The sequence below is a fragment of the Oryzias latipes genome, chromosome 14 (assembly GCF_002234675.1).
Source record: "Oryzias latipes chromosome 14, ASM223467v1".
Lineage (NCBI taxonomy): Eukaryota > Metazoa > Chordata > Actinopteri > Beloniformes > Adrianichthyidae > Oryzias > Oryzias latipes.
The window spans coordinates 10,529,806-10,545,376 of record NC_019872.2 but is presented as its reverse complement, the minus strand read 5'-3'; the positions used below and the strand labels follow the sequence as shown (position 1 = coordinate 10,545,376).

At 39.1% G+C, this 15,571-nt stretch overlaps 1 protein-coding gene across 5 annotated transcripts in view; it reads left to right on the top strand.

Moving 5' to 3' along the window:
- The window catches only part of LOC101169131 (tripartite motif-containing protein 3), a 31,197-nt gene extending 17,675 nt beyond the window's left edge, over nucleotides 1–13,522 (top strand). For 4 of the 5 annotated variants that reach the window (XM_020708793.2, XM_020708792.1, XM_011483318.3 and 1 more), the window contains 16 exons: nucleotides 2,667–2,842; nucleotides 3,953–4,082; nucleotides 4,490–4,600; nucleotides 4,699–4,850; nucleotides 5,106–5,286; nucleotides 5,869–5,970; nucleotides 6,090–6,188; nucleotides 6,390–6,542; nucleotides 6,753–7,131; nucleotides 7,392–7,495; nucleotides 7,608–7,775; nucleotides 8,122–8,290; nucleotides 9,931–9,972; nucleotides 10,451–10,521; nucleotides 10,597–10,737; nucleotides 11,759–13,522. In XM_020708793.2, coding sequence (XP_020564452.1) covers nucleotides 2,697–2,842; nucleotides 3,953–4,082; nucleotides 4,490–4,600; nucleotides 4,699–4,850; nucleotides 5,106–5,286; nucleotides 5,869–5,970; nucleotides 6,090–6,188; nucleotides 6,390–6,542; nucleotides 6,753–7,131; nucleotides 7,392–7,495; nucleotides 7,608–7,775; nucleotides 8,122–8,290; nucleotides 9,931–9,972; nucleotides 10,451–10,521; nucleotides 10,597–10,737; nucleotides 11,759–11,911 — 2,301 coding nt within the window. In that variant the 5' untranslated portion in view covers nucleotides 2,667–2,696 and the 3' untranslated portion in view covers nucleotides 11,912–13,522. The remainder of the gene's footprint in view (nucleotides 1–2,666; nucleotides 2,843–3,952; nucleotides 4,083–4,489; nucleotides 4,601–4,698; nucleotides 4,851–5,105; nucleotides 5,287–5,868; nucleotides 5,971–6,089; nucleotides 6,189–6,389; nucleotides 6,543–6,752; nucleotides 7,132–7,391; nucleotides 7,496–7,607; nucleotides 7,776–8,121; nucleotides 8,291–9,930; nucleotides 9,973–10,450; nucleotides 10,522–10,596; nucleotides 10,738–11,758) is intronic. The other variant, XM_020708794.2, reaches the window with a different exon arrangement.
- Nucleotides 13,523–15,571: the final 2,049 nt, after the last annotated feature.

Genomic DNA, 15,571 nt, shown 5'->3' with positions numbered 1-15,571 from the left:
AACATGCTTAATCTGCTGGAAAGATATTGTTCACTTCGCATTTTTTGGACTCTTGAGTTTGACCTTGACTACATTGTAAATGTTACGTGTCGTCCTCTTGGATTTTACTGCAAGATCCGACCTTTATCTCATAATATCAAGGCTGCATGTCACTGGATCCTCTCTGCAAAGACTTTGCAAGGACAGAGTTTGGCTTTTAATCACCCTGATTGTTTGTGTGTGTGGTTCGTGGTGGTGGGATGATAACTGACAACAGGACAAGAGCACGGGGGTGTACAAGAGATTGGAAGCTGTATTAAATCCAGCAGTGACAGATGTGCAAGCGGAGCGTGTAATGGGTGGGGGATGATTCTCGGTGTAAGGCTTTGTTTTTGCGCATGAACGTGTTTGCCCTTTTACTCAAACGGTAATGCACTGCTCATATTTAGTTTGTTTTCAGGCTGTAATTGTTCTTAAGCCATTCCTGCATTTGAATGAGCCTGGGTTTGTATGACTGTGCCTGACACATAAATATTAAATGTGCCGACCTACTGAGGAAATGTGGCACCACGACGTTGCTGGAGCTGCTCTGGAACAGGAGTGAAACTCCTGTGAAATTTCTGTGAATGCTTTACTACACTTTATTTGTATTTCACAAGAAAGACTCCTTGGAGGTTGGATTTATTTTTGCCATATAGGTTTAGCTTACACAGCTATAAATAAAATGTGGCCATTTGGGCTTCATTGGTATGTGTTGCTAGGCAGAATATCCAACACTGCACATGTGCTTTTATGTCTTTGTTTTGCCATTTAATCTTTTTTTTTATTTCTTTAATACAAAGTTTCCTCTCATTTAGATTGAATGCCACAATTTTCAACACTCTTTTATGCCTTGGTGGTCTTAAATATCCAATTTTCTTCAGAAATAAATCTGCCACTGTGAGGAAAATTATCTGAGTTGTGAGTAATCCGATCAACTCCTGTTTGTGCAACGCTTTTAGCTTGATACCAGACTGTTCAATGATAGTAGAGGCTTTTGAAGACCTGCAAAGTCTGATCACATGCAGAACATGTGATAAAACCGCTCTGTAATCTATATAGATCACTTTACACTTTACACAAGAATTACAATCAGAAAGATCACTCTTTTTCCTGTTTTTTACCTGCATTGTAAAGCCCTTTTTGTTTCTTTTATGGGAAAAGTGCTTATAACAGTGCCAACATGTATGGTTTTTATTGAACGGGAGCTTGTGTCAGAAAAAAACAGGTGATTAAGAAAACGGATTCAGATCCATTCAAAACTAAATCTAGTTTATAATCTGGGTGAAATATCATATCCTTGTGGGCTATTAAAGGCACATTATTTGCTCTAAGTACAAGTTGATGATGAAAAAGGACAAAAAGGAATATAACAGTTAAAAAAACTACTTAGATACTTTATATCTAAACTGTTTCCTAAAGAGCTTTTAAACCATTTAAGGACATCTGTTCAGATGTTTGAGCTGATGTTTCAGATGGATAACCATTCTTAGCACACCAGCAATCCCCTCAAAAATCTCTGAAAAGGACTTTCTTAAATCTCATCAATGAGCTATATTCAATCAATTGTTAATTTAAATAATTAGCAAAATTTCAAAAATTGAATTGAACTTTGGTGAGATAAAGAAACGACATAGCTATATGAGGACAATAAATAAGATATATTAGTTGCCATAAAATTTAAAATCTAATACTGTCTAAGCTTATTAAAGCATTATGTGCAAAAATTGTATTTTTAATACATTTTTTGTAGGCCACTAGTTCAGTCCAGCTCATAAACTGCTTAATAAATCTGAATATCTGTGTAGGAAATTAATCAGTTATTGAATAAATACAACTTTTTTTACAGCACTTTACAACACCATCAAGGTGCCAAAAACTTTACACTAAAAAGAGAAATAAAAAGAAGATATTAAAATTGAGCAAATGAAGAACAGAAAAAGCAGCATAAAATTGCAAGAGCCAATGAAAACATAAAAAAGAGATAATAATTCAATAAAAGAGGTAAAAGAATATAAGATGCCACCAACTAATTAGTATTAAAAGCAATTAAAAAGGTTTAGGTCAGATGCAATGTGCAATTGTGGAGAAAAATTATTCCATAACTGGTGCTGGCAGCAGTTTTTAACACCCATATGATATTACTCTTGAATTGTTGAGGTTTATATAAAATTGTTAATAAAATCAAGTCTTGTCAGCTTTACTGAAATTTAAACCAAAAAAACTTTTCTATAAAAATACTATATTAAGTTTAAGTAAAATTATTACTAAATGAACTAAACTACCTGCAATTTACTTTGTCAGGACTTGTGATCTTGCAGTTTTACTCATCCACATTGTGCTGCTATAACTGGGACAAGAGATCACAACGAAAACATAAGCATTCCCTTTTCTGGCGCTCACTGAGGAATTCTGCAGCCTTGTCACAGCTCTAATAATGTTTGTCTGGTGTTAACCTATGATTAGCAGAACAACAATGAGCACGTTTCACTTCTGTTCAAGGAATTAAAGCGCTTTGTTACACTGGCTCCTGGTACTTCATGTGGGGTGGTTTGTGAGACTTAGCTTCCCCTGAAAGTGACACTCAGCACATTGTTGCAAACATTTCTAATGGCTAAATTCTAACTTTCCTCTTTGTGCTCTTGCAGGTTAACTGCTGTCACTGGCCGTGGCTTTAAATGTCTTCTGTCATGGCAAAGCGTGAGGCGGGGAGTACCAGCCCTGTGGTGCGTCAGATAGATAAGCAGTTTCTGGTCTGTAGCATCTGTCTGGATCACTACTGCAACCCGAAGGTCCTCCCCTGTCTGCACACCTTCTGTGAGAGGTAACCAACATTTGCTGTGGATATTTTAAAACAAACTGACACCGAAAAATAGACTGCAAACATGTAATGTAGCCTTTTCTGAAGCTTCCTCCCCCCTTTATTTCCTGTCATAACAATGACAGTGTGATGTCATTTAGCACAAATGTCTTAGATAATTTAACAGCTAAGGGCACTTTTCCTCATTGGGACAAGAGCGCCAAGTGAATTTCTCAGCATCAGGGAATTTCCACGGCTACAGTCTGAGAAAAGGCTACTTGTTTTGACACACTCTGACAAAGGCTTAATCTACTGTTCTGCAGAAGAAACAACATCCCCCTTAGGCAATATTACACAGAGCTAGGCAAAGGCGAAGAGACCTTTGAAGATTGCTGTGGGTCTGGGTAAAGCGATGGAGGGTAAAGTATGCACAAGAAGAAAAGAAAACAACAAGAAAGGCATTATAATTCAGAACATTCTACTTAAAATTCACATACATGCATGACAGTTTTATAAATTTGTAAGAACTTGCTATGCATTTTTTTTCTGACAAGTATCTAACCGAAAAGGGAAAGTTTAACTGGATAGGAGCTAATCTGGAGTCCTTCTGAGATGAACAGGTTTTTTTTTTTTTTGGTCTATAATCGTGTTGGTACACACAGATGCTGCGGCTGATAGCTTTGGTTTTGTGGTGCAGTACAAATCTTTTTAAAACAGGATGCTTTTCTGATATTTTGCATAGAAACAAATAGCTGAAGAACAAAAAAATAGATAGTGCTACTTTGACAGAGCAGTTTGGGAAGTACCAAACATCAACTGCAGAGTTGGCCTGCAGTCTGAGCATTTGCAAAGCATAATAGATGCAACAAATTGGGAAGAGAATAAGGAATTTTTGAGGAATAAAAGCTTCATTTTAACCAATAGAGAAAGAACCAATAGAATCTCCGTCTGGTTTTCATAACTCAGACAGACTCACACTATAATTCAATTTGTTGCAAAACAGAAGAAGAATTGTGTCAGTTTTGGTGATAAACTCTTCTCTGCACTGTCTACAGTGAATTAGAGCGAAAATGTGTTATAATGCTGGTTTCTAATCTTTACTTTTCTTCTTTTGCATTGGCTTTCTCCTTCCAGTTGCCTCCAGAACTACATTCCTCCAGAGTCACTGACACTTTCATGCCCAGTGTGTCGGCAGACATCCATCCTGCCAGAGAAAGGAGTGTGTGCTCTGCAGAACAACTTCTTCATCACTAATCTCATGGAGGTTTGATACTAAATGCTTTCTTATTGCAGAAACGAGCCATTTTCCACAGAATGCTTACAAAGGAAACTATAATAGGGAGAGGGTTGTTGAAATGATTTATGGGGGGAAAAGAGAAATAAAACAAGAACTTAAAATGAAAGGCTGTATGTATGTTTGTGCAAGGGGGGATTTTCTTTTGGGGGAACTATTTTCTGTCAGCTGGAAGAACATTCATGGAGAATGACGTCATTATGGACAATTGATCCTGTAAGAATTTGTTTGGCATTTATGGATGATTGCTAAAAAATGATAAAATGAGGATGAATTGAGCAGAAAAAAAATCACTTAAAAAATGATGAGACAACATTTTAATGCATGTGCATATTTTGGTTGATTATAGGTGGTGTTTTTTTTTTTTTCCCCATTAGGTTCTCCAACGAGAGCCAGAGTGCTCACGGCCAGAGGCCTGCAGTGTGTTGGAGTCAGTAAGTGCTGCTGCAGCAGGGAAGCCCCTGTGCTGCCCAAACCATGATGGAAAGGTGAAAAGTCTGTTTTAAAGCCTCCATTTAAAAAAACAAGGAAAGATCAAGGATGATGCACAGCATGAGACGCTGACTCAGTTTGTCTCTCTCTGCAGGTGATGGAGTTCTACTGCGAGTCGTGTGAGACAGCCATGTGCTTGGAGTGTACAGAGGGCGAGCATCGGGAGCATGTGACCGTTCCTCTACGGGACGTCGTGGAACAGCACAAAGCTGCTTTGAAGACGCAGCTGGATGCCATACGCAGCAGGTGAGCAGAGGTCGGATCTTCACAGGATTCCTTTTGGATGATGGGGTATTCTGACTTCATTGCTGTGGATCTTTAAATTGCCTCTGTTACATATATAGTATGCATTGATCACAGTCTTTTCTCTAATAATTGCATAAATAAACGTATTATTTAAGGTTAATGGTTCAATCCAGTGTTTTTTTTTAATTTCCTCTTGCATACCGCTTTTATTTCATTTGCCTTACGAGAAAATTCTCACACGTGGTCATGCTACAGGCTTCCTCAGCTCACAGCCGCCATTGAGCTGGTGAGTGAAATCTCTCGACAGCTGAATGAAAGAAAGAGTGAGGCAGTTGCAGAAATCACCAGTACATTTGAGGAGCTGGAACGACTGCTGCATCAGCGCAAGACCGCCCTCATCACAGACCTGGAGAACATCTGCAGCACAAAGCAGAAGGTCAGCTGACTCACACTGGCACACTGTTGGCACACCTAGCTTATGTGAAGGTGCAGTGCATCAACTGTAAATATGGATAGTAATAATTAAGTGAAAACTTTTGTTCTCCAGATGTTTTTGGGGGGAAAAGGATCAGGGCTTCTGGAAGAAAAAAAACTAGCCTTGTTGGAAAATCATTTATTCGTTTTTTTTCTTGTAATATTTACTTTACACAACCACTCAAGCTCAGATGAATTCTGAATTTAACTCCTTGACACACGTCTATTGGTGCAAATTTGCATTTAAGCACTCCAAAATTACCTTAATTACCATCTACTTGAAAGGAGAAAACACAAGTGTTTTTTTTTAATAGCTGGAATTAAATTCAGGCATCAAGAGGTTAAAACAGAATCTAGGAATTTTCTTAGGTATATAAATGTAAGCTTAGAATGCTGTGACAGGAAAAGAAAAGGTATACTATAATCTATTTTTTGTTTCTATGTTATGGCCGTTATCTCTCTTTTTTAATTATTTTTTCTTAATGCACTTGATTGATATGTCCTTTTTGTTTTTCTTCCTTTTTTTCCCTTGATCTGAGGACAGGTCTTACAGGCCCAGCTCTCAGCCCTTCTTCAGGGAAAGGAACACATCCAGAGCAGCTGCAGCTTCACAGAACAGGCTCTGAGTCATGGCAACGCCACTGAGGTGGAAATTTTGAGTTTGTTTTCTTTCCAACTTGCAGAAAAACAAGCAACCAAAAATGACTTATCGTTTTGATTGTTAATGAAAGAAACCAATGAAATGTGTGTCTTCTGGAAGTGCAGGTATTGCTGGTTCAGAAGCAGATGAGTGAGCGGGTAACGGCTCTTGCGCGACACGATTTTCCAGAGAAACCACATCAGAATGCACACTTGGAATGTCAGGTACTGACTTTGGTTGTTCAAACTCTCTATGTGTGTTGAGCCCCCTAAAGGATGGTTTGCAAGTTTAAGATGAACTCTAACACCTGGGCTGGGTACACTGGGATTTAATATTTAATAATATTGAGAAAGCTGTTGTTTTGAAAATTATTTTTGCTGAAAGTGAGGCTTGCCATTTAATTGATGGTTTACTGTCGGCTCTAGGTAGAGACTGAGGGCCTCCGGCGGTCCATCCAGAACCTGGGAGTCCTCCTCACTACAGCTGCAGTCGCTCACACGTCTGTGGCCACAGGAGAGGGCCTTCGCTATGTTGCAACGGGCCAGCACCACACCATCACTGTAACAACAAAAGACAAAGTACGTCCTTAAAATGTCATTTTATTATTTTGTTTTCTTTAATTAACTTTTTCTTTTATTTATTTTTTATTCTCAAGACAACTTTTGCTTGATTGTTTTTCAACTGTGAATGATGGTTCAGTTGTTAAAGGAAACCATGGACCTGTAAAAATTCTGGTCTTTGTATCGTTGCCGTTCATCTTAACCTGATTGTCTGACCCCTGTGTGCAGGACGGGGAGTTGGTGCGGACAGGCAACGCCATTTTGAGAGCAGATATCACATCTGTTGATGGCAGCCGGGCAGCAGAGACAGAGATAACGGACAATAAGAATGGAACGTATGAGGTGGGATACACGCTGCGCTCTGAGGGAGAGTACTCCTTCTCCCTCTTGCTGTACGGACAGCCGATTCGCGGTAGTCCTTTCCGCCTGCGAGCCGTCAAACCGTCAGATGTGCCCCAGTCGCCAGATGATGTAAAGAGGAGAGTCAAATCCCCCAGCGGGACAGGGGGCCACATACGGCAGAAAGCAGTGAGACGGCCTTCCAGCATGTACAGCACAACTAAGAAGAAAGAAAACCCCATTGAGGATGAGCTCATCTACAGAGTTGGTAAGCCAGAGTTTTAAAAAACACAACACCAAGTCACAAATGTGTCATTCAAGTGACACTCCAGTCTGCGGGCAGTGGCCCTTTTTCTTTGAATGCGTGACTGTGCTGCATTGTCAAGCTCAAAGAGAAATATTTCAGGATTTTAGGTTTTAACTGTTGAAGCAAATATCCAAATTTATTCAATAGGTCCAATTGAAATCTGATATGTGCATTTAAACACTAAGTGGAGCATCGGCTTGCTGCGTTTCTGTTCTCATCAGGTTCCCGGGGCAGAGAAAAAGGCGAATTCACTAATCTACAAGGCATCTCAGCCTCCAGCAACGGCAGAGTGGTGGTGGCAGACAGCAACAACCAGTGCATCCAGGTGAGGATGACACCCAGCAGAAACAGCTAAAAAGTGCAATGGTGCATGCAGCTGTGCTAATGCATGGTTAGGTCATTAACTGACAACAGTTTTTCTGATGGAAAACTTACAGGTATTCTCAAATGATGGCCAGTTCAAAATGCGTTTTGGGGTCAGAGGTCGGTCACCAGGACAGCTGCAGAGACCGACCGGTGTCACCGTGGACATGAATGGCGACATTGTGGTGGCCGACTATGACAACAGATGGGTCAGCATCTTCGGCTCTGATGGAAAATTCAAGGTATTTTCTTTTTGACCTAAAAATTCAATAAGTAACATTAGTCGCATCAAGACAAATTTCTATATCTAATCTTATCTATATTTAAATTTTCTGTTCCATAATCTGGGGAGGCATGGGATGGTATTAAGGTCTTTGGGTGGGTGCTTACATTTTTAATGTGAAGGTCTTTGTTTTTAGTTTTTAAATTTGGAGGTTGTTTTTATTCTGCAAAGCATTTTGTGCTTTAACTTTGTAAAAAATAATTTATAAATAAAGTTTTAGTTGATTTCATGCATGATTTACAGCAAAATAAAGCAAGTTGAATACACCAGCAACAGTCTTACTCATTGATGTCTTTTGTCCTCAGAATAAGATTGGGGCAGGTCGTCTGATGGGTCCTAAGGGCGTGGCTGTGGATAAGAACGGACACATCATCACTGTGGACAACAAGGCTTGCTGCGTCTTCATCTTTCAGTCTAATGGAAAGCTTGTCACTAAGTTTGGAGGCAGGGGGACAACTGACAGACAGTTTGCAGGTGAGATGAGACCTGAAGTCTAAACAGTGCAATCTTCCAGGCAGGAAGCATGGAAAGACCTACTCCAATGAAAATAGTGTTTCCTTATAACTGAACAATGCTATACATATACCAGTGTGGCAGCAAAGCTAATGCTCATTTGTAGTCCCTGGTCAAGGTCTTGGTTTGTCAACAACAAACAGCTAAAACACATAAAAACGACAGTAAATATGACAGGGAATACAGAAAGTATTCTCCACACCAAGGCTGGGCAAACCTTCTTGACTCATGGGCCACAAAGGGTTTTAAAATTAGGTGGAAGGGCCAGAGCAGGAGCAGATGCTAGAAGTGTAATGAAAAGATATAGAAATAGCATGGAATCTGAACAAAAACATGCTTTTATTTTGATGGAAATTTGATATTTATAATTTTCAAAACAGAAAATTTTAGAGTTTTTATTTCAAAACTGTGAAATTCAAAATTTGTTCTCATTTTAGAGCCAGTTGCATTCAGTTGATGTCAGGAAAACGTTAACTTAGAGAAATGGCGCGTTGCGGTGGTGTTGGAATGATCAGAAAAATTACTGTCCGACTTGGAAAACACAAATAAATGTCAGAAAAACAACTAATCTTACAACCCCTCTTGAATGCAGGATAACTCTCTGCACCTACACAAAATTACCGGTAAGCGTTTTTGTAATGCACCATATATGGGAAGATACAAGGATTAGAGGAAAAATAAAACAATAAGGATTATGAATATCATTATTTCAGTAGTTTAACGGACTGCATATGGCCCCCGGGCCATAGTTTACCCACCCCTGCTCTACAGAGTTGATCAAGAACTTACATGTAAATTGATAAATGATCTATAATAATGAAACCATTTAAACAGTCACAATTTGGATACAACACTGACAAACAATGTTTACATTTGCTGGTTCATGCAACATGGCCTCTTCAAGAGTGTGTGCATTGCTGTTTGGATTTCAGCCAACTTTTAAGTTGTTTTGTCAATGTATTAAAAGTTGAACACTCTCTTAGAGTGAGGGGTATACGCTGTTCCAGTTGTTACAGGCCTTAGCAGAGAGGACAGATTGTCTAAAATTGGTATGTCTTTTGGGTACAATAGTTACCGCCGGCTACAAACCTAGTGGGTCCACCAGCTTTATTCTTTTTATTCAAATCATTGTGTATCAGGAGCAGGCGGCTAAAAATGCAGTTTGAAAAAGAGCTTACTGGTGAAGTAGAACATATGCTGGAGTTGGTCCTTCCCACAATTCAGAGACAAATTTCTAATGAATAACTGCTTCGCAGAAACCATGTCCTAGAAATCCACAGGTTTTTGGATTTTGGCTAAAAACAGCATCATCTAAATTTTAGGAACACCTTTGGGTGTTTAAACAATATAGCTGGGGGCCTGCATCAACATACCAGAAGAAACTATGAATGTGTACTAAACTAGTATTGGTGTCCAAAAAGTTTATTTTTCAGTGTTGTTGCTTTTATTTCCATTTGGAAATAAGCAAGTGAATGGTATTGCAAATCCTATGACACAGCACCAGTGGAGCGAGTGTTTTGACCACCCTGCCATGCTTTCTTTGCTTTTCTGTCTCTCTGATGCTTCCTTGTTCTTTTTTTCCCCCCTTTTCTCCGGTTCAGAAAAACTTGGCCCAAACTTTAATAAATCTTCCTCGGTTTTCAGTAAGTACTAAATGTGGCCTTGCTGCAACCTTAATCCCACAGTGCAGTGTCTCCGTGTCTAACCCAATGCCCTGATCATGTGTCTGATCTCCCACAAAGTCAGATTGTTGACAAACGAATGGATCAATCTGTACCTGGACACTGATGATCAGTGATTCAATCAGCAACAATTTGCTTGAGTTCATTTCAAGTTTTATGAAGCTCAATGGCTGAAGATTCAGCCCTAAAAAACTCATGTGTTGGAGTTTTAAAAACAATCTGTGAAATCACTTATGATTGAGTCAGAAAAGAATCTGAAGAGCACGCAAAAGAAGGTTGTGTAGTACTGAATCCTGCAGTGATTTAGGTCCTAATTCCTTTTTCAAAAGCATAACGTTTGTAAATGAATGCAGAACCTGCTGATTTGTGAGACCTGTTCAGGAATTAGTCCATTCCACCATCAGCTGTAGCAAAAACGCCTGTCTCTCTCTTTATCCAGGTCCACACTTTGTTGCAGTGAACAACAAGAATGAAATAATTGTCACAGATTTCCACAATCACTCTGTAAAGGTAGGTTAAAAAGAAAAAAGATTATTTTCTGAGTATTTGAACGCGGGTGTCCAAGCTCATGACTTCCTGTTACAGGTTTACAATGCAGATGGGGAGTTCCTGTTCAAGTTTGGCTCTCACGGTGAAGGGAACGGTCAGTTCAACGCTCCCACTGGTGTGGCGGTTGATGCCAATGGAAACATCATTGTGGCTGATTGGGGAAACAGCAGAATACAGGTACCTTCAGTCTACTATTGCATAAAAAATGTAGGCCTTAGTCACATCCTGCGTGTTTTTGGGTTATTCGGGCCCGTGGGGGGATGTAGCCAGGAGTGGCGCGTCTTAAAGGAGGCGCAGGTCTGTCTTACAGTCGCCGTGTGGCTCGTACAGCCACTTTAAACCCTTGTGCTATCTTAGATGACCCCACCCTTACAATGACGTGTTTTCCCTACCATGACAAAGGTGGATAAAGGTGGAAAGATTTCCTGTAATCCGTGGACACCAGTGAGGTTCACAAATCATTGAATAAAAAAGGTTCAGAGCACTGTCTAGTGGGTCTAGATGACCCAACTCCCAATGGTAAAGTGCCTAGGATAGCACAAAGGTTACGGGACGTCATAAAAAAGGAACATATCATTGTCGTGTGTTTGGTAGGTGTATCGTGAAATATTTATAAGGATAATAATATAAGTTGCACGCACTTATGACATACAGATGATATTGCTGTACGTACCGGTATGTTTATGCCACACTCCTTACTGACCACGTGCAAAAGCTGCACACATCGGTTTGCAGGTGATGTCAGTGCCTGTAGGACACCTGCTTGCCTCACCTTTTTCACCCTTACTTACTCCTGCGTATTGTTCAAATGTTCAATATGAGCTGTCGGTCACAGAATCTTTACATATCTTGCGAGCCACCTGAACACATCGCACAACTTTGACCATTTTTCCAAGAGGGCCTGGCTGCAGTTATCAGCCGGCAGAATTGGAAGTCCAGAAACGACCGACCAGAAACTTAAGTTACCATAAATCGCTCGAAATAAAACTTTATTTTAACTGGTGACGTCATGGTTTTTCTCATTTTAAGGTTTGATAAAGTCATTTTTACAATGTGTAACACTTTTGGGTTAGTGGCAGGGTTAGGGTGATAGTAAGTTGCACAATTTCCACTTTCCACGGCCAAGGACATCACCATTTCCCAGTGCTTTTATTCTCCAAATAACAAACACGAGTTGATTTTTTTTTGTGTGTGTCAGGTGTTTGACAGCACAGGCTCCTTCCTATCCTACATCAACACTTCAGCAGATCCGCTCTACGGCCCTCAAGGCCTGGCCCTCACCTCAGACGGACACGTGGCTGTGGCAGACTCTGGCAATCACTGCTTTAAAGTTTACAGATACTTGCAGTAGTACAGAAATAAAAACAACACTGCGAAATCCTGCTTGAGTGAATTAACCTTGCATATTGCTTATTCACATAGAGCTGTGGTGTGCCTGCACATTTTAAGAAGACCTCATGTCCACAAATCAATCATATGTTCATTTCAATCTTTCATAATTCTTGAGCTCCTATGCCAGTAGTTTGAAAATAAGGATATAAACAGCAATGTAACCCCTTTAACTTATATTGTGCTGTTGTAATGGCTGCAAATTGTCCCACTTCATGGTAATAAATTCACCAAACTTGGAAAAGGTTAAATATAGAATAGATTTTCTTTCCCCTCTCACTCCCATATTAACCAGCTTAGACTGTCCTTGTAGCTCATTATTACTGCTTTTAACCAAATCACACAAAAAAGGGAAATGAAGTCACCTTTAGCACAATCCACTTCAACTTGTGTTCCTAAATAAACTACCAGCAGATATCCTGTCAGCCTCACTTTGGTGATTCTTTGCATCCAAACGTCTAAGACGTACACACAATGCTTTGCGTTTCTCCAACGCGTACGATCTTTTCGCTGCCTTAGGAAGACTTTTTAGCTTGTTGACATGATAAAACACGCAGGAGTCTATTTTTCCTCCAAGTTGCAACACAGACAGATGGAAATTTCGGGTTTTGTAAAGCACAATAGGAGAACCAGCTCAACTTGCGCATGAAATCTTTTTGCTCCAAAATTGACTGTCTAATAGCTGATTCCGCGACTTCTTGCACTTTTATCTATTCATTCAATACTCTATTGTACATATGTGTAAATAAGAATTCAATGTTCATGTACTTCACATTATAGCCAACATATTACAGCATAAAACAGAATTAAGGTCGTGCCAGCAGCAGCCAGTTGGACGTTTACCATTAGTCAGATTTGCTGTAACTTGAAATTCCTGAAAGAAAAAAAAAGTATTTTCTTTTCTAAATAATTAGTTCAACAAATTATTTTTCTAATTGGTGCATTGGAAGTGTCTTCTCTTTACAAAGCACTGTTGTGCGTCATAATTTGTTGCACCGATAGCCCTCCTCTTCAACTCCTCCCACTGAGCTCGAATCGGAATCAACCCAAACTTTTTCTTTCTGCCAAAGTGTTTTAGGTTGTCATTACACATTGCACAAAATTATAAAAAGTTATATTGAAAAATTAATATATATATATATATCATGATGTATAGTTCATTTAACATAATCAGAGAGAAATGTATATCAGAAACATATTCTTGTTGTAGCTGAAAAGCACTCCTGTCATTGCAGTATTTGTATCATTTAAGGGTCTTCAGGAATTTACAATATTCCAGTAAATAGACACTTTTTTTCACATTTGATTTATAATTTTTTAGGTAATAAATGTATTTTGTTGTTCTTTATATGTTTCCCTTTTTGTCATAAATGTTTTTTTTTTGCTTTACTTTTATATCTATGCCTTTTTAACCATGTGAAATAGCCCAAGCACATAGAAATAGGAGTCTACATCTACAATGTGTGTTCAACTGTCTGCCACAAAAGGTCACAATTACAAGAATGCATTTTACCTGCTATGTAATAATCATGGAAAAAGGTATGATTGTAAAATTAAAGGTTATGCCACCAACTCCTGTCATTTTGTGCTTTTTTTAAACTTAATTTTATGTTTATATATGCATTTTCTAATGACAATTTCGGGAACTTTATGGACAATTTCTGTTGTCTGAAGATCTTACAGTGGCAGCATGTAATGAGAGCTGCTTTGGTTATTTTGTCTCATGGGTCCTAAAAGAACGTTCGGAAATATAAACATTTTTGGATGAAAAAACAATTTTGTGTTCTTTTTAAAGATGTATACATTTTAGTGGTGTGACAATTCATTTTAATGATTCAATTCATGTCACAATTTATGGTTGCTGATGTGCTTTATAGTCAGTATTGGTTGAGTTTGAACGATTCAATTCACTGACCTAAAATGGATCCAGAACATCTTTAGCCAAAATTCAACCAGTGTGACTCAGACATTAAATATCTGGTACTGAACAGTGCAGGTGAAGTTTTCCACATTCATATTTCTTGCATGATGATCAAGTGTAAGTTAAATATGTACAAACAAACAAGTAATAAGGGCAAATCCATTCACAATTTAGTTTCATAAACTTGGTCAAACTGATCAAAAATGAACAGTCCTCATGATCACATCACTCCTGTGTTAGTTTCGCTCCATTGGCTCCCAGTTGATTCCAGAATCAAGTTCAAGATCCTCCTGTTAACCTATAAGGCCTTACATGGAATGGCCCCGTCCTATATTAAGGACCTCATAGTCCCTTACCATCCAATGAGAACACTTCGCTCGCAAAATGCAGGACTGCTTGTGGTTCCTAGAATTAGTAAAAGTACGGTTGGAGGTAGAGCGTTTAGCCACCAAGCCCCTGTCTTATGGAATAAACTCCCAGCTCATGTAAGAGAGGCTGACACAGTTTTTACATTCAAAGCTAGACTGAAAACATTCCTCTTTGGACAGGCTTATTGTCAGACTAGTTAGTATTCAGAGATTATTTAACTTAATGTTAATTTGTTTAAATTAAACTTAATAACAATAACTATTTATTTTAAAAGGCTGCTAGAAGTTGAAGCTGGGGTAACTATGGTGCACTGGGGTTCTGTCCTCTTTCCTTTTTTACTTCTACCCTTCCTCTCCTCTATTCTTGATCATAATTCATCATTTAGTTCTCCATGCCTCTGTTTGGTACAGTGTGATTCATGTATTGTCCCTCTTTTCCTCTCCCCTCCTGGGGAGTGGGAGTGCTTCCAGATTCCAGTTGTTTCATCCGTGCTCCAGTTCCTGACCGAGTACCTCGTCTCTGCTCCTGCTCCTACACCTGGCTGTGGTTCCTGTCTCCGGCTCGACTCGCGCCTTTGACTGTCCCCACAACCACGGCTGGATGAAGCTCGTCTGCTGGACTTTTATATATGTAGTTGTAGATTTAGATAAGTTAATTCTTCTCTAAGAGTTCTGGTAAATCGCCTGTCCGTCCTGGGGGAGGATCCCTCCTTCATGTGGGCACCCCTGAGGTTTCTTCGTTTTTTCCGGAATCCGTTTTTTTTGGGAGTTTTTCCTTACCGCGAAGGGGGGTCTAAGGGCAGGGATGCCAGTATAGTTTAGTCAGTTTGTTAGTTCATTTTAGTATTTTTCTATAGAACTCTTTGTATTCGTGATCCTTTTATTTCATGTTTTACTTCGAAGCCCATCGAGACGACTATTGTTGTGATTTTGGGCTATACAAATTAAATTGAATTGAATTGAATGATGTAAAAAGCCTACTCAGATCAGGTTGTTTAATATGTTACCGTGGTTACCAAATTAATGTTTTAAACTTGCAACATTCCAATTTCCCAGAAGAGGATCACTAAATATTTAACGTTCTAATTTAATTTTACAAATCATCTTTGTTGAAAATCATAGTTATGTGCAATTTTAAGATGGTTAGCCGTCTATACAGCTAGTCATTAAGGCCAGAGCTAAAGAAAGAGGCTAGAAAAAGTCCTTTCTGAGTCACTGTTGAAGCTGGAGGAGGTGCAAAACTGTTTTCTCACCTCATCCTTAAATGTTCTTGGTTTGAAGACAAAATCCACTTCACTGTAGTGCTACAGGATCTAAATGAGATGACAAATGC